The 16,734-nt window shown below is 41.1% G+C and overlaps 4 protein-coding genes across 4 annotated transcripts; 1 reads left to right on the top strand and 3 right to left on the bottom strand.

The window, feature by feature from the left end:
* The first annotated feature begins 896 nt into the window (after positions 1–896).
* myl12.2 (myosin, light chain 12-2) lies at positions 897–2,494 on the top strand. Its single transcript, XM_080546402.1, has 4 exons — positions 897–961; positions 1,302–1,511; positions 1,629–1,790; positions 1,957–2,494. Exons 2-4 carry the CDS (start codon positions 1,328–1,330, stop codon positions 2,127–2,129), a joined length of 519 nt encoding a protein of 172 aa, XP_080402528.1. The 5' UTR covers positions 897–961; positions 1,302–1,327; the 3' UTR covers positions 2,130–2,494.
* Positions 2,495–2,946: 452 nt separating this feature from the next.
* On the bottom strand, positions 2,947–5,550 carry bag1 (BCL2 associated athanogene 1). The gene is made up of 7 exons (XM_080546415.1): positions 5,470–5,550; positions 5,054–5,179; positions 4,801–4,883; positions 4,585–4,698; positions 4,368–4,475; positions 4,183–4,245; positions 2,947–4,079 (listed from the first exon to the last, which is right to left on the bottom strand). The coding sequence occupies exons 1-7, from the start codon at positions 5,504–5,506 to the stop codon at positions 3,990–3,992; spliced, it is 621 nt and encodes a 206-aa protein (XP_080402541.1). The 5' UTR covers positions 5,507–5,550; the 3' UTR covers positions 2,947–3,989.
* A 1,088-nt stretch (positions 5,551–6,638) lies between these two features.
* Positions 6,639–9,458, bottom strand: chmp5a (charged multivesicular body protein 5a). Its single transcript, XM_080546385.1, has 8 exons — positions 9,337–9,458; positions 8,802–8,906; positions 8,456–8,502; positions 8,254–8,347; positions 7,912–7,983; positions 7,647–7,755; positions 7,330–7,445; positions 6,639–7,025 (listed from the first exon to the last, which is right to left on the bottom strand). Exons 1-8 carry the CDS (start codon positions 9,403–9,405, stop codon positions 6,975–6,977), a joined length of 663 nt encoding a protein of 220 aa, XP_080402511.1. The 5' UTR covers positions 9,406–9,458; the 3' UTR covers positions 6,639–6,974.
* Positions 9,459–13,174: 3,716 nt separating this feature from the next.
* On the bottom strand, positions 13,175–16,000 carry oprk1 (opioid receptor, kappa 1; the record flags this gene model as incomplete). Its single annotated transcript, XM_080546446.1, has 3 exons — positions 13,175–13,710; positions 14,487–14,839; positions 15,756–16,000. The coding sequence occupies 3 exons, from the start codon at positions 15,998–16,000 to the stop codon at positions 13,175–13,177; spliced, it is 1,134 nt and encodes a 377-aa protein (XP_080402572.1).
* Between the last annotated feature and the right edge of the window lie 734 nt (positions 16,001–16,734).

Below are 16,734 nucleotides of genomic sequence, written 5' to 3'. Positions count from 1 at the left end.
TAGGCGAAGCAGCTAGGGAGCGGGGTGGTGGACAGGACGGCAGCCCACAGTACAGAAATAATGATGCCAGTCGGCAGAATGTTGCAGACTCCGTCACGACCTTTTAAGGCTGGGGCCACGTTAAATATAGACCCCTGAGAGACAGGCGCAACTCTCCCAAACAGGCCCGCCTCTCCTAAAAGCCGCGCACATTTAAGATCATATAATGCAGCTTGAGTATATCATTTTAAGCTCGGTCTATCAACTGACTTAAGTAAAGAATTGACCTGCTTAGATTGATAATATGAAGTTTGAAATGTGTATGAAAACAGTGAAAAAGAAATGTGCTAAATGTTATCCGAATCCTTATCCAAATTATAATAAATATAGACCTAGTAAATGTCAATAACGTCTCCAACATTTTTGCCAGAATGTTTTGGCCAAAATGTGCATTCGTCACTAATCATTAGCGGTATGTAAATGTCAAGAAATCTGTGCGTGTGCGTTGATAATATGGCGCTACCAAACGTTTTCTTGACATTGACTGCCATCTAGTGGTAGAACTAAATAACACGTCCGTTGCATACCTGTCCATCATTCCTACCTGTCTGTTAGCGCGTCGCGGAATACAATCGAAATGTATTCGCAAAGGTGTCTTTAAGTATGTATCAGTTCAATATGATACCATTTTTATAACATACGAAAGATATGTGAATATTAATTCACTTTTAATTGCGGTATATTTAGATAGCTTGGATATATGAGGCCTCTGCCGCCCCTGATGGAACCTTCCAGCCTCCTTCCTCCCTCTGTCCAGCTCGCGCTGTGATTGGACAATCCTTCCTCCCTCTGTCCAGCTCGCGTTGTGATTGGACAATCCTTCCTCGCGCTGTGATTGGTCGATTCTAGAAGAAGGGCGGGACTCCACCGGCAAACAACATCGCATTCTCCGTATCGAGGAGAAAATCCCGTTTCTTATCAGGTAGAGAGCTATAATATGTTTTTTTTGTAATTATATCAAATGCCTAACAGGTTAATGTGAGGTTTGTTGTCTTTATATCAAGAGAGCTGCGTGTACTTAGTTGCTTGGCAGCTTGTAATGGCAGAAGCAGCTGGCTAAGCTATCTGACCAGTGTTGACATGCCAGGGCCAGGGCAGGGCTAGCTAGCTCCTCTGTGCTACCCATGTCTCTCTGCTTGCTAGTTAGATCATGTGTGTCCAAACATAATGATCTTACATGTAAATGAGTGTATTATACTAGGTTTTTTGCTCCCCATACATGTGTGAATAAGATCACCCACACCCCTTTGTCTTTGTTACAGGTTAGAGAAACCCCCAACCCACCACAATGTCAAGCAAAAGGGCTAAGGGAAAGACCACCAAAAAGCGGCCCCAGCGTGCCACCTCCAATGTCTTTGCCATGTTCGACCAGTCCCAGATCCAGGAGTTCAAGGAGGCTTTCAACATGATTGACCAGAACCGGGATGGCTTCATAGACAAGGAGGATCTACATGACATGCTGGCGTCTTTGGGTATTTCTCTCAAAACCAAAATGACACAAATGTTTACTAAAGTAGTCAGCCCTCAGTCATCTTTTTATGCACTTGATCGATTCACACTCACTTGTGTTTTCTTCTATAATTCCCCAGGTAAGAACCCTACGGAGGAGTACCTTGAAGTCATGATGAACGAGGCCCCCGGCCCCATCAACTTCACCATGTTCCTCACCATGTTTGGAGAGAAGCTGAACGGCACAGACCCAGAGGATGTGATCAGGAACGCTTTTGCCTGCTTTGATGAGGAGGGGACAGGTGGGTTAAAGCTTCAGTCACCAGTTACAGCTCAAGCCTAGCGGGCATTCGCTATAGATGGCATGAGATAGATAATCTCAACATAACTTTTAGGCATGAAAATATCAGATAAAACATTGTTATTGGAGTGAATTTTCACATTATTGCGGATCTCTGTTTCCTCCAGGTGTCGTTCAGGAAGAGTACCTGCGAGAGCTCCTGACTACCATGGGTGACAGGTTCACAGATGAGGACGTGGACGAGCTCTTCAGGGAGGCTCCCATTGACAAGACAGGCAACTTCAACTATGTGGAGTTCACCCGCATCCTCAAGCATGGTGCTAAAGACAAGGACGATTAGTGGGACTACTATGCATACAAATGCAAAACCACTGTTTTGTATTTCATATATCATGTATTATTTGTCTTTACCTGGTTTAGAACATCCATGTTAATCAAGACGGTATACTGACAATGCAAGGTAACCCTACCCCCTATGTCTGTTTTAGCAGATTTGCACATCAACGCTACACTATTAAGGGACGACAGTACTGTAGCTTAGAAAGATCTACTGTAAAAGAAAACCATCATAGTGTGGCATAAAAGGTTGAAAAATAAAAACTGGAATGAAGAACACGTCAATCACGGTTAATGGCCTGGTTTTGCTGTATTTTTTTTATATTTTGTAATTAATTATGCATTTAAAATAAAGTTATATTATTACCCATGTAACACAAGGTGTACCAGTTATTTTAAAGTACAAAACAATTACTGCACTGTCAGTTATAGCTCAGCACCGAAGACAGGAGGATGTGCGTTATTTTTTTTCTCTTTCCCCAGTTATTTTAAAGGTCATCACTGATGGAGATTGCAGGTGAAGCCAGACAATGTTATAATAGTGGTCCTTGGAGGGATAGTTAGAACATTTTGCTCTTTTGGTAAACAGACTGCACTTATATAGCACCTTATTCCAAAGCGCTTTACAATGGCCTCTTATTCACACACCACACACTCTTTTCTTTCAGTTGCTTCTTCCTGGGATGAACTCATGTTGCAAGAGGAGTCTCCAGACCAGATCTCTTGTACCCATGACTCGTCCAGCATCTTGAGGATGGGTAGATCGGTTCATTACAGTGAAGTGATCAAATTACTGATAAGACACAGACAAACCGTCGTCAGAAGAGCTTTTATTTGAAATACCACACAACATGAAATCATTCAGCAAATGGAATTCATAAAATGATTGGTAAATATCCTGGGGTTGTATATGAATGTCCTGCAGCTCAACGTCCCAACATAGGGTCAGTCAGTGTGGCTAGCACAAGGAGCGTAACAGGAAAACCGCTGATTTGTCACTTGTCATCATAATTAAGAACAGCTTCTGTGTTTCAATTCAGACACAAGTCAATCTCATTCCCATTGCCTGAGGATGAGGTTAGACACAAGTTAATAATCACAATGAATTCAGAGGACAATTGCAGCGATAGGAACAGAGCCTCCTGAACACTGAATATGCAACACACTGTACATACGCTTTGTGACCAGTGAGTATAATGAACACATTATTCATGAATCCATCTGTGTGATATCAATTAACATAACAAAGGTTATAATGTAAATATGGTCTGAAAAAATAACAGAAGTTATTCTCCCGTGTGTAGAGGTCTTGTGGTATTACAGGTTCATTGCCTCCAACAATACATGGATTGAACAATTGGCAGTTTTACATTTCTGATCTGACAATGTTATGATATTGAAATTGTTCATAGAGGAACTGCATTATTAGTTGCATTTAGGCTACTATATCAGTCTTGTCTTCTCATTATGCCAACAACAACATGTATCAACAAAGACTGCATACTCTGTCAAAGTCTAAAGGACATATTGATCCTTTAAATAAGTGATCTTCATTCAAATATCTTTTAACAGCACCATGTCTTTGTACCTGAGAACCTAACCCAGGGGATGTTTCTTGAGGTTGCATCAAATAATTACCAAACATGGTCAGTGTACTTTTCATCCAACCTCAAACTGTGTTCATTGGATCCTATTTCATGAGGGCACTCTTACACACACGCACGCACACACACACATGTTGGCATGCCAATAAATACACTAGGACCTGCTCCAGACCTGAAGCTCACAATAGAGTGTTCTGTTGCTCACGGAGCAACGTACAGTACATTATGGAATTTGGACATGGTAGGGAGGTCTCATCGCTCTAATCTGACAGGGCAAGATTTTTCGACTGAATCTTTGCCTGATGATCTGATATACCAGCTTCGATCTTGTCGCACTGGGCAAGGAAACCCTGTGGAAAGAACAGAAGGATAATCGTAGGCATAAAGGTTATCATTATTGCCCTCAACACTTTACTTACTAAATAGTTAATTAGCAATGGAACACAGACTTACTTGTACGGTTTTCACAAGTCCCTTTTTCTTCAACTTGCAGTCACTGAAGTTTTCTGGCAAACTCTTAAAAAAAGGAAGGCATATTTCAGTCTTGTTCTGTGACTAAAAGGTAACTACAGCAATGTAGATAGTCTTCCAGGGTAAAAATTAAGTAACGCTGGATTGGGGATATTATATACTACTACCATGGAATCCATCTGTTCCAGGATCTTCATGAACTGCTCTGATGCCACCTTCACCCTGTGGTCCAGGTTAGTAAGTGCTTCTGCCTGGAGGTCCTTGGCCAGGAAGCCCTGTGAAACAAAAAGAGACAGTGGAAGCCCAGTGAAACTGGCACAATAAGTATTTGACACAACAGAAAATGAACCACCACTAGATTGATTCATCAACATGGTTCTTTACATTCTTAAGGCCTGTCAGCTCCCCATCCACTTTCTCCAGCTTCTTGGCCGCCTGCTCCACCGACTTCTCAATGTCTTTGAGCTTCTTCAGTTCGGTTTCTTCTTCAGGACTGTTCTGTTGACAGAATCACACAATTCAGCTAGCCCAATTTCTATCAACTTACAATGAAGAAAGGCAATACTGTATAAGTGACAGGGAAACTGCTAAGCATCTTACCCGTTTCCCAATCATCATTAGTTTACAGCCTTGCTTTATGCCAAAGCTGGAGAGGCTTTCATCCATTTCTTTTAAGGACTTCCCTGCAATGAAAGAATTACATAATTACTAACGTGCCACGAAAACCATCACAGTGAAACACATGTTGTGAGCAAAAGCACCTTCAGTTACACGATCAGATCAGTCGACCTAGTCAGGTAAAGTTAATTGTGAGGCAAAGAAACGTACAGGAAAGACATATGGGCATAGCTACCTTTGAAGATCAGTTTCTGTGCCAGTGTCGGAACTCCAGTGACTTGTGTGAGGGCATCCGACAAGTCCTTCAACACCGGTTCACAGCCATCCTGCCCCGTTAACGTGATGCTGTGCTTCGTAGAGCCTGAGGATAGACGGGATGCGGCATAGGCTACAGTCAATACATTGTACATCAAATATTGACACCCGATCGCACATAGCTGATCGCTTCATATGTTTCCCAAGACGAAGCAGAGAGGCTGGCCCGGTGGCTGGCCGGCTACTGGAGTCGCATGGATGGCTAGCTAACGTTGGCTAGCAAGCATGCTAACTAGCTCGCCTGCACACGCGTTTCTGTTTCCCCCCCCTCCGTTGTATGATCGCTGTTTTAAAAGGACACAAATACATTTAAGGCAAACTGAATTGGACTTTTACCATAAGCGACAGTCACTGTTATCGTGTTCTGGTCCATGTCTTCGTAGTAGAGTGAACATGTAACGGTGTGTTACTTCCTGGACATACAGGAAACGGTATGTATGTTTACATGGTGACGTCACCAAGCTGTGTGCAACTAATGATTTATAATTTTGATTATTTTATTTTTATGATAATAGTATCAGACATTTATTGACGCATTGTTGTTTTTAGTTGAGTTTAGCCACACCTTATGTCAATTATATGTTATTGTTATTTGCTTAAACATGTAATAAAATACCTGAATACACCTGGCTGTTCTCTCCTGTCTCCTAGTTGCCAACAACAACAACTGATAAAAGTGTCACCTTGGCAATACACAGTACACACACCTGCCAGACTTATACAAAATAAACTGTAAACAGGAGAACCCTATTAGAAGCAACTTGCATGCCAAAGAAATGATCGAAGTTGGAGGGATATACAGTATTTCAGAAAGCTCCTGTGAAGGGTCATGTGCAGGTGGGGCTGCCAGACTGTGGACACAGTAAGGAAAAACGCAGCAATAATACAACTCAATGGCAATTGATAATGGCAAAGTTGATAATGCATGCATTCTATTATCTGCTTCACTATTCTAGACCTACATGTGTAGGTGGTGTGGCACACGCTACTGTGCAGAGTGTTTGAGAGGGGACTTCACTGGATTCATGAAGTCCTCAGAGACATGTAGAAAATGTTTTCAGGTCGGTACCCACACAAGCTATAATAATAACAATGTGCAGAATTGATCATATGGACAGGGGAAAGTAATGGTAGCCTTCTTCTATAGGTTTCTGCAGAAATTCAAGATATTAGAGAAGTGACGTTTGACAAGTCCTCCTTCACTCTCATAAACCAACAGGATAAGTGCCAAGGTGAGAGAGTGGAATTCAACTCACGGCAGTCAGCGAGCAACTCTGACAAAAGACCAAAAAGCAAAAAGGAAAAACCGACTGCAAAGAAGAAGAAATCAAACAAACAGAAGAAAAAAGTCAAAAAGAGGAGAAAATAAGACATTCAGTAAACAAGCCTTCAGAATGGATTTAAAATGTATAATTTATTATGTTCGTTTCAAACGAACCCCCCCCCACACACACACACACAGATATTTTACAGACAGTAAGGAAATCAATTCCATTGTTGACGACTTGGTAGCAAAATGTTAATGACTTGTCTAGACCATGGGGTTCAGCGTTGTCATACACAACATTTGTTACGTCCTGGGTAATACTGGTAGTATAGTTGAGCAAGACGGGTAGGCAGGGGAGAAAAAGGAGGTGCATGTTATACAGTATATTACAAGGCCGTCATGCTATTGTGGTAGTAGTAACAATAGAAATCCAACACAAAGACAGCTTCAATAGCGTTGTAACTTAGTACAGTTATGTAGTGTTTTCCGGCCAAATTGTTTTGCATGTATAAATGTTACTCTACATATATAAAAGTGTTTCAGTTTGAGTGCAGTTGTTCCATCCAATCCTTTCTTATGTAGCAGGAATCTGTGGCAAACCAAACTCATCCACGAGAACACCATCCTGAAAAAAACAAAAGTAAAAGACAAGACAAAATGCGTTATTTCTGCACACTGGGGCTCAACTCTTTATATTTTACACTACAAGTCTTATCAAGGTGGCAAAACTGTTATAGAGTTGGTACAGTATGCAATGATGTTAGTAATAGGGAATTGCAGAAATGATGCTGTAGTAATGTTGCACAAATAGTGGGATATGTACTTGTCATCATTATCGTCATACTATAGATACTCATATGTATTGTGACAGTGATTGATTTAAGTATGACACTAGCTACAATGTGATGAAGCATGGAGGAAGCACACACCTTGTTTGTTTTACTGTCGCTGGGCATTCCCTCTGGAATAGAGGGTGCAGACGAAGCCTCGTCCAGGTAGGAGTTGTCATCGTCCAAACACAACTCATCTCCGAGGGCATCCAGCTCTGATAACAACGTCACAACATCCACTATGAGAACCACAATCATTCACACTGTCCCACACACACACTAGGGTGTTTAAATGTATTCCTACACACACACGCGCGCACACACACACACACACACACACACACACACACAAACACAAACACACACACACACACACACACACACACACACAAACACAAACACACACACACACACACCTGCTTCTAGGTCGTCCTCATCTATCTCTGGGGTGCCATAGCTGCGGCTCAGAGACTCCTGTACTTCATTAGCATCCTCCATCATGTCCTCCAGCTGGTCCTGTAGGTCCTGGTGGAGACACACACAAACAGTCGGCTCAGCTCCATGGAATCATTATCATCATGTTTAAGCCAGTATATGCCATACACTTTCCAGTTTATCAGGTAGAACTTTTCGTTTTACAATCCAATTGTATGGTGGAAAACATAGAAAATGACATAGTACTTCGATCTGATCGATTTGCACATCCTTGTAGGCCCTTTTCATTTCTTTAGCTCCGATCTTCATGGCCTCTACCTGGAAACAAAAACACATGTACTGGCATTAGCAAATATGCTTAATAGATGACAACTACTAATACTTTGATAGAATATATTATTCTATATATATTATTATTATTCTATATATATTATTCTATATATAGAATATATTATTCTATCAAACTCTGCACACAAATGACTGATTTAACTGATTTTGGTACAGGATTACGATTTTACAAATGAAGATTTAACAACTGGTACAGGATGTGCACTATTGTGAAAGGCAGATGTTGTCAGTGGTTCTTACGGTTGTCTTAGTGTCCTTCAGTGACTGGATGGTGTAGTTGGCCTGCTCCATATTGAAGGACTGCTGAGCGAGCTGGTCTCGCTGGCCCTCGTACCTGGAATGAAATGTAGTTGAAAATCCAACCTATTTAACTTGCCACCCTAATCAAATGAGTGCCCAAATAACAAAAGTCTTTGACAGCGATGGCAACAACATTACTCACATTCTCTTTTGCTTCAGTACTCTCATTGCCTTCTGTTTCACCATATTCTGTAAAGGAAAGTCAAGGATGTTAAAAGAGGCTCAGGCTTTCTTACTCATCAAGTTACCAACACTATGTGGTCCTCTGTGGCAGTCGGTAGAGCATGGCCCTTAGATGGGGTTTGGGTTTGGTTCCCGTTGGGACCATATATACAGAAACATGTAGGCTATGCACTCACTGCAATGTAAGTCTCTTCAGCGCCAGCTAAATGGCATATAGTATACTATGTGGTACAGCTTAACACACAATAGAACTAGATCAAGACAGCATCCTTGATGGAGGGGCTGTATGTACGTATGAATCTAACCTTTGAGGGGCCTTCTCTCATCTTTTTCATTTGATCTTTGTACTTCATCAGCTCAGCATCCAGCCTGGCGATCTTCTTATCGACGGACTCCGTCCTTGCGTCCACCTATGGGCAATCAATTATGCATGGAGAATTGTGAAGAGGTTAGAATTAAGGGTGGGGACATTCTAGGATCCTTCATGATTCTGTTATTCATGAATTAATACTAGCCAATAAAACATGGTCAAAGAAATGTCACTAGTAAATTAAGGGGGGAAATTCATGGACATTTATAGATGACAAATTAAAATGTTAAGCTTTACATTTTAATTCCCAAGCAGTGAGGAGTAAAAACTGGCCTTTGAGGCATTGAGTTTATTATCCTTAGACCGTGTGACGGCTGTCCGTTGTCGTGGTGCTGAAATGAACTGCAACATAACTGGCAAACACAGCCTAATGGTTGACCCGTTATTCGGCTATAGCTACCTAGGCCATGGTAACTGAGCTAGCTATAGCTCAAATGTTTTGCATTATGACAACAATGGAACAGACTTACATTTCCAATGCAGTCCGATAGATTTGGAGGAGGTGCTTTCGGTTTTCCCCGACCAAATATTCTATTCATTTTCACAATTTCCCTGGAGCTTAATAACTCCTTATGAAAGAAAAAGCATCTAATCCCAAATCAGGCCTGTGTTTCCACGGCTGAAGACACCCGGAAACTGTGTTATTGACGCACGGCGATGCTATTGGTCGAAATAATCGACAATAGCCAATTATGTTTGAGTTTCGACTGCCCTCCTGCGGCGAAGATAGGGATTGCACCTGCTAAAACAAATCCCTTTGTCCCCCAGTCTTTGTTGTCCTACTGAGATTATGGGGTTGTAAATGTATATTATGTGGAGATTAAAGGATTATACAAGGTTTAGCCATCAATGAATCAGCAGAGCAAATAAAGGTTTTGCAGGAGAAGAGGAATTTTGACATAGGTCATGATGTAGCTGAATATTACATAACATAACATAACATAACACAACATAACTGCACTATAATACTGTTTATGACTTACCCTGTCATGGACATAGATTTTATGGCAGCACTGCTGCAAATGTCAACAATGTTTTCAATAACAAGTCCTTGAATGCTTTAGGCCCCTCAACTATAAGCATGTATGATATGTTGTGGTGGTGAAATTGTTTTCATGTATTTCACCATCAATATGTGTATACTGCATTATTTGTTCAATTCATATCTATCTGAATGATGGTGACACTGCTAAAAAAAAAAAACAGCTCCTTCATGAGATGTGCAAGTGAGAGGCAGTACTGGGAATTGCCTAAAGAATGTGTTATACAATCAATAATATCAAAATCTCACAGACAGAACTGCAGTGGTTAGAGTTAGAGCCTTTTCAAGGCCACCTTGACAGAATGTTTCACAATCACCACAACTGGCCGTGATCAGCTGCCTTCCACCAATGAGCTTCACCATGGTAACGCTAACTCTACACAACACCATAGAATGGAGTGAATGAAAAAGCTTAAATTCAGGTTCAAAAGGTTTTTTTCTCAAGTGCACAAAACAGGAATTGGTGCACAACAAAATGTAATTGCAAGCGTTCCTCTTAACAATGAGAACATTTCTCATTCAAGTGGTTGATGGAATTCCAATGTCTGAGTAATGTAGGAATATGTGTGTGAAAAGAGGGTGATGAGTGTGTGTGTGTGTGGGTGTGTGTGTGTGTGTGTGTGTGTGTGTGTGTGTGTGTGTGTGTGTGTGTGTGTGTGTGTGCGCGCGAGCGTGCGTGAATGCGTGCGTGGGTGCGTGCGTGTGTGCTTGTGTGTGAAAAATACTGCAATTTGGATATCTTCAAACAGCTGTATCTTCATCATGGCTGTGAATGCTGCCATGTAGTATGTTCCAGTGGTAAGGAACATATGAACATATGGTCCTCGTTACCATAGCAATGCTACCACTGACATCAAAAGCTCGTGGCAGTATCTTTCAAGAGTCTCCCCTTGTGTTGGCACCCTTTGTATTGTCATCAAATAACGGGGGTCCTAACAGTGGTCCTCAGTTGGTAGAGCATAGCAGTAACAGCACTTAGGTTGTGGGTTCTCTTCCCACTTGGACCATACAGTATATACTGAAAAATGGATGCACCCACTTTGGATGAAAGGATGAGATTTCATACATCTTCGGTCTCCTCACATTTTCTTTATTGGGTACATGTGAACTGTGTATTGACATTCAAAGCGTACAGATATACAGTTAAAGAACAAAATAGATAGTAAGCAATAAGTACACAGTGTTACTCAAACCTAGTTCTTGAGATCCACTACGAACGCTTGGTTTCACTCACACTGACCATCTATTGAACATTACAATTATATTTCAAGCTGTTTTGAGTGGCCACATGCATTGCAGTATCCTATTAAAAAGTCCCCTAGTAAAAAGAGACACACATTAGAGAAATGTTGACGAATTGAAGTGTTCAATTTAGCCCATTTCCAGGACCATGGCTGAGTCACCCTATCGCAGACTTTGTGAATCTTGTTGCTACAGTAACATCACTAATATACAGTACAGTATGTTCATAGTAAAAACAGCATGATTCAAGATCTTTATACAGTAGATATCAACTGTGAGAAATGTATCATTGTATATCACACTTAATGGAACAAAATAATAATAATAATTAAACAATTATAAATATGATAGTTTTTATTATTATTATTATTATTAGTTAATGATTAGTTAAGACTATAAGGGTAAGGCACACAAACCAAGGCACACAAAACAAACATTTCTGCTTTGATTACTGCTTATGTAGGCTAATGTGTTATACATAACATACGGTAGAACTATGCGTGAGGATACAGTGGATTTTCCATCAGACCTTCCATAACCATTCATTTCTATCTTTCAAAATAACACCTGACAACTAATTAGTGTTGGTTCAATTACCATAGATATGAAATGAGAGATTATTTTCAGACATCACTGAATTATGACACCACAGATAGATAGAAATACACAAATGTATACACATTTTTCATCTGTATACATTCATGAATGTTCATTACATTAATTTATTCGCTCAATTCATTTGAACAGCTGCATTAAATCCATACACCGGCAAAGCCTTTACACTGTAATAAGCCACTGTTAATCTCTGTGAATGTACAGTCAATGCAACATCTCTCAATTTCATGTTTACATTCTACATTATCTAATCGATCAATATACTTACAGTATAGAAGCATGTCATATAACAATACCTTTATAAAAACATTGAACATTGATAACAACATGACTAGTAGATGTACAGTATAATGCAGCAGTAATGTTAACTACCGCTTTAAAGCCCTCTGCCCAAATTGCCCAAATTCTTTTTTGAGCCTTTTTCAAATACTGTGATGAAAGCACTGTTTCTGAATTTTATTTCAGTACAGTGACAGTGACATAGCATTACTGTGTCTTTCTCAAGAGTAAAATGGGATTATTTCCAAATGGCACAAAACTGGATAATTGAGAACTTTGCTTTGTGGCAAACACATCTGAATTATCACCTCTTTGTCTATGTTCCTTCTGTGCGTGCAAGACACTGTAGGCAATGTGCTGATATCCAGAAGACATTCCCTGAGTGTTTAGATTTTCATTTGATATCAAAGCGAAAATACTTATTTTCCATCTTAATGAGAACTGCTTCACAGATTCACAAGAAAACACAGCTTTCAGTTACAGTCCAAATACAGGAGCCCACCTACAGAAAACACACGCTCATACTGTACAAACATTATAAAACAACACAGAATGCAAGTTAGAACTTACAATTTCACTTTGCAGTTTCACTGTATGTTCATGGGAACCAGTTGAAAATACTTATTCGCTATCTTAATGCTTACATTTTTTTTTACCAAGTCTACATTGGATATAAACAACAACGGTTAGCCTTCTTTGTTTTGTCCTCTTTATCCTATTGCTAGGATGATATATTTTTATTAGATGACTGAAACACAGCAATTGAACGATTTGTTTTACAACGTATTTGGCCTATGGTCAAAAAACCTATCAGCATCAGATTTTCTAATGTTTAATTATGAAATAAATCTTAAAGGTTTACATTATAATACATTGTAAGCGTCACCTCAATAATTATGATCTATTATCATTATAATTACAAAATGCTATGCCATGATACAGCCTAGTAAAGTGTCATTAGGATCTGATGACTTGTCACGGTACAGGTCACTACAGACTGTTCTGAGGACTTATGCTTGTCTTTATCGACCATCTGCCCTCCCTCAGATCGCTGTGGTGATCTGAGTCAAGCCCAGGTCATTGGAGTCCTCCCTGCCCTGATAGGGGAAGGAGGACAGCTCTACCGCTAGTCATACAGGTCTGCCACGCCCCCCCACCCCCCTGGCCTCAGTAGGGCAGGAGTGGTCCCGGAGGGTGCTCCTCACTCGACTCACGCCGTGCCTGTCCCCCGCCACCTTCCCCAGGCAGCAGAAGTCCTTGAAGCAGCGCTTGAAGTTCTCGTCCAGGAAGGCGTAGAGGATGGGGTTGAGGCTGCTGTTGGTGTAGCCCAGCGCCACGCAGAAGAAGTAGGCCGCCATGACGGCGGTGGTCTCGGGGACGCCGGACGACAGCGCCTTGACCAGGATGAAGATGTGGATGGGCGTCCAGCACACCACGAACACGGCCACCACCACCAGAACCAGGCGTGTGATCCGCCGGAGGTTCCGGTCTTTCTCCCGGGAGCCGGAGAGGAGCCGGACGCTCTTGAGCCTCAGCACCATCAGGGTGTAGCAGACGCTGATGATGATGAGGGGCGCCACAAAGCCAAAGATGAAGACGCAGATCTTCATCACGGTGTCCCAGTAGCTGTAGGGGTCAGGGAACTGCAGGGCACACTCTGTGGTACCTGAGGATTATAGGCGAGATCAAACATAGATTAGAATAAGAAGGAGTAGAATGGACATGCCCACTCATATTCCATAGTGGTCTACTGGCAGGCATCTTTTGTGTACAGTACTACTAACCATGTCTGTTCTACTCTTTTTAATTCTATAGGATCAAACATCAAGGGACACATTTAGAATGATGGAGTGAGAATGTCACCAAGCTAAAAACAACAGTAGAGTCTGTCGATCAATCTCTCCTTTGCTGTGGATAAATAAAAAAGGGAGCCATCGATCAAAATCTTCTTCTGATGTCAAACACTTTGATAAACCATTCGACCGTTTAAAAAGCTTTCAGTGGATCCATTATGCTTGTCACGGTTAATCTCACACCATATAACACACCACCTTGACAGAAATCCTCTATTCAAGCATTTATTCTTCACTCAAGTAGAAAGGTACTTTCTAGCAGAGTTGGGGGCAATTCCGGTCAAATCAGGATGTTGATTCAGATAATGAATGGAACATTAAAGTACGAGGACAATAAGCAATAACTATGTCCTTCCCTGAGTCACAAAACAACAACTGTTAAGCCATTGCTGATACAATCTTAATCTGAAACAGAGCCCAGGCGTGGGGTGAGATAATAACAATAATAATAACTTTATTTGTATAGCGCTTTTCCTGCAAACGTTGCAGCTCAAAGTGCTTTAATCATTATATAATCTTAATTTAATTATTTTGTAACTTAAATGCAATATTAAAAGGATGGGTTTTTATCATCTTAATTATAGGCTACCATTGTTGGTTTGTGTGCTGCCAAGCACCATGGCAGGGATGCCTGCAGCTGAGGACAAGACCCAGATGAGGACGTTGATGATCTTGGCCTTGACAGGGGTACGGAAGTCCAGAGCCTTCACAGGGTGGCAGACGGCCACGTAGCGGTCCACACTCATCATGGTGAGGGTGAAGATGCTGGTGAACATGTTGTAGTAGTCGATGGAGATGAACACCTTACACACCACCTCGCCAAACGGCCAGGAGTTGAGGAGGTAGTCTGTGCTTTGAAAAGGCATGGTGGTTGTCACCAGGGCGTCCGCCACGGCCAAGTTAAAGATGTAGATGTTGGTGGCTGTTTTCATTTTTGTGTATCTGCGGAGGAGAGAGAGAGAGAGAGAGAGAGAGAGAGAGAGAGAGAGAGAGAGAGAGAGAGAGAGAGAGAGAGAGAGAGAGAGAGAGAGAGAGAGAGAGAGAGAGAGAGAGAGGAAGAGGGAGAAAGAGGGAGGGAGTGAGATACTGGAGGAGGGAGAGATAATGGATGAACACATTACAGTTGATTTAAACCTGAGTAGAGGAGTGCGTCCATTGTTACATATTGGAATACATGTAAGAAGAAATGACCTTGTACTGTAATAGAATAGAATATCAGTATATCTTGTGACTCAGGACAGTGATTTCCTTGGCCTTTCTGTGTGATTCTTGAGAGCTGAAAATGAAGAGGTGGGGCGGAGGGGACTTGAACTTTGACCTTTATTATTCTGGAACCATTGTGCGGATAATGGAATGGAAAATATTCAGTTACACTATCAACTCTCCTGAGTAGTTGTAGTTTATATGCAGAAGAGGCATCAAGTACACACACACACACACACACACACACACACACACACACACACACACACACACACACACAATTATTTCCTCTCATGCCTCTTTTTGATCAATTTCCACCTGAGGGCGCAACGGCGCTGTAGACTTCAACCCTCCAAAAGAGCACCTCTCAAATTGGCGCACAAAACTGTCACAAAACACCTTCCAATGTCATTCAATGATAGCAGTTGAAAACAAAAACCTGAACCAACACAAACTAAACACATTATAATCATATACCTATTATCTTATTGTCCCATGATAACCGGTACACATTGAGAATACTATGTGTACCGTGTGGTGAGAGATCAGGTGCGTGTTGAAAGTGATTCCAACTATAATAACAGCTCTGTATTCCAAGAGGATTAACTGTACCCTCATCAAGGTTGAAAGAAGTGATGGACAAAAGTAGACTTACCTAACAATGACATACATAACCAAGCAATTCCCCACCAAACCCACCACGAACACAACGGAATACACCGCGGTAATGATGGGTATGATCGGCGACATAGGCTCCGGTTCATTCATCCAGCTGCCGTTAGACGTGTAGTTAAACATGTCCAGAAAGCTGGGCTGCCAGGTGAGGTTGGGTACGCACTCCTCCGGGTGCCCGGGGGAACACATGTCCTCCTTGAATATATGCACAACACCGCTGTCCATGGTGCTGAAATGGAAGTAAGTAAGTAAAGCTTTATTTATATAGCAATTGATATAGAAATGGAGAGAAGAATGATGATAGGCTCTAAAGCAGGACGTAAACTGGTTGGCTGCGCTATAGAAAAGTTCAACACAGTATCAATACATTAGACGGACGGTATGAGGAAAAGGTTTATAATGAAATGTTATGAATTCGTGACGTTAGAATTATAAGGTTCTATCTCAATTTTTGTCAAAATTGAGTTTTTTTTACTTAATCTGATCCATTAGGTGTTTATTAATGCCTGTGTGGTGTTGTTTTAAAAATGTTGACATTTTTGAGTTAGTAATTCATAAAATACAAAGGTTCCATCTCACAGAACATAATGGAATGTAAAAACCTTGACGCTCAATATCTCTGAACTGCCCTAAACGGAGATAGAACCTTATCATTCTAAGCTCACGAATTGGTGTTATAGGCCTACTGTCTAGTGTCGATATTGAAAAGAACAGAACAGACAATATTCAATTGACAAATCAAGGACACTAATAATCATATATCAGAAATCTTACCCTCTGTTATTGTTGCTTTCAAAAGTTGATTAAATAGGTCAAATAAAAAATAACGTCCGTCGGTTGAACAGGATATTTTAAACAGACGCAAGGTGAACACTTTGATAATCCTTCTTTTAAAATGTCTTACTTGCAAACACTCGCACAGAATTCACTGCCTGCATCCAGGACTCCTCCGATGACTT

This window comes from Nansenia antarctica, assembly GCF_963989245.1.
Source record: "Nansenia antarctica genome assembly, chromosome: 16".
NCBI classification, from domain to species: domain Eukaryota; kingdom Metazoa; phylum Chordata; class Actinopteri; order Argentiniformes; family Microstomatidae; genus Nansenia; species Nansenia antarctica.
The sequence above is the reverse complement of the archived record's forward strand: the minus strand, read 5'-3'. Positions and strand labels throughout refer to the sequence as shown.

Bases quoted from the DNA above. Each gene is read 5' to 3' on its own strand.
- myl12.2 (XM_080546402.1), top strand. From the start codon at position 1,328: ATGTCAAGCAAAAGGGCTAAGGGAAAGACCACCAAAAAGCGGCCCCAG. The intron at 1,512-1,628 runs GTATTTCTCTCA...ATAATTCCCCAG, and splicing joins TGACATGCTGGCGTCTTTGG to GTAAGAACCCTACGGAGGAG. The intron at 1,791-1,956 runs GTGGGTTAAAGC...TGTTTCCTCCAG, and splicing joins CTTTGATGAGGAGGGGACAG to GTGTCGTTCAGGAAGAGTAC.
- bag1 (XM_080546415.1), bottom strand. From the start codon at position 5,506: ATGGACCAGAACACGATAACAGTGACTGTCGCTTATG. The intron at 5,180-5,469 runs GTAAAAGTCCAA...GTCTATCCTCAG, and splicing joins AACAGTGACTGTCGCTTATG to GCTCTACGAAGCACAGCATC. The intron at 4,476-4,584 runs GTAAAGAACCAT...TTTGTTTCACAG, and splicing joins AGCTGACAGGCCTTAAGAAT to GGCTTCCTGGCCAAGGACCT.
- chmp5a (XM_080546385.1), bottom strand. From the start codon at position 9,405: ATGAATAGAATATTTGGTCGGGGAAAACCGAAAGCACCTCCTCCAAAT. The intron at 8,907-9,336 runs GTAAGTCTGTTC...GATTGCCCATAG, and splicing joins TATCGGACTGCATTGGAAAT to GTGGACGCAAGGACGGAGTC. The intron at 8,503-8,801 runs GTTAGATTCATA...TTTCCTTTACAG, and splicing joins TGAGAGAAGGCCCCTCAAAG to AATATGGTGAAACAGAAGGC.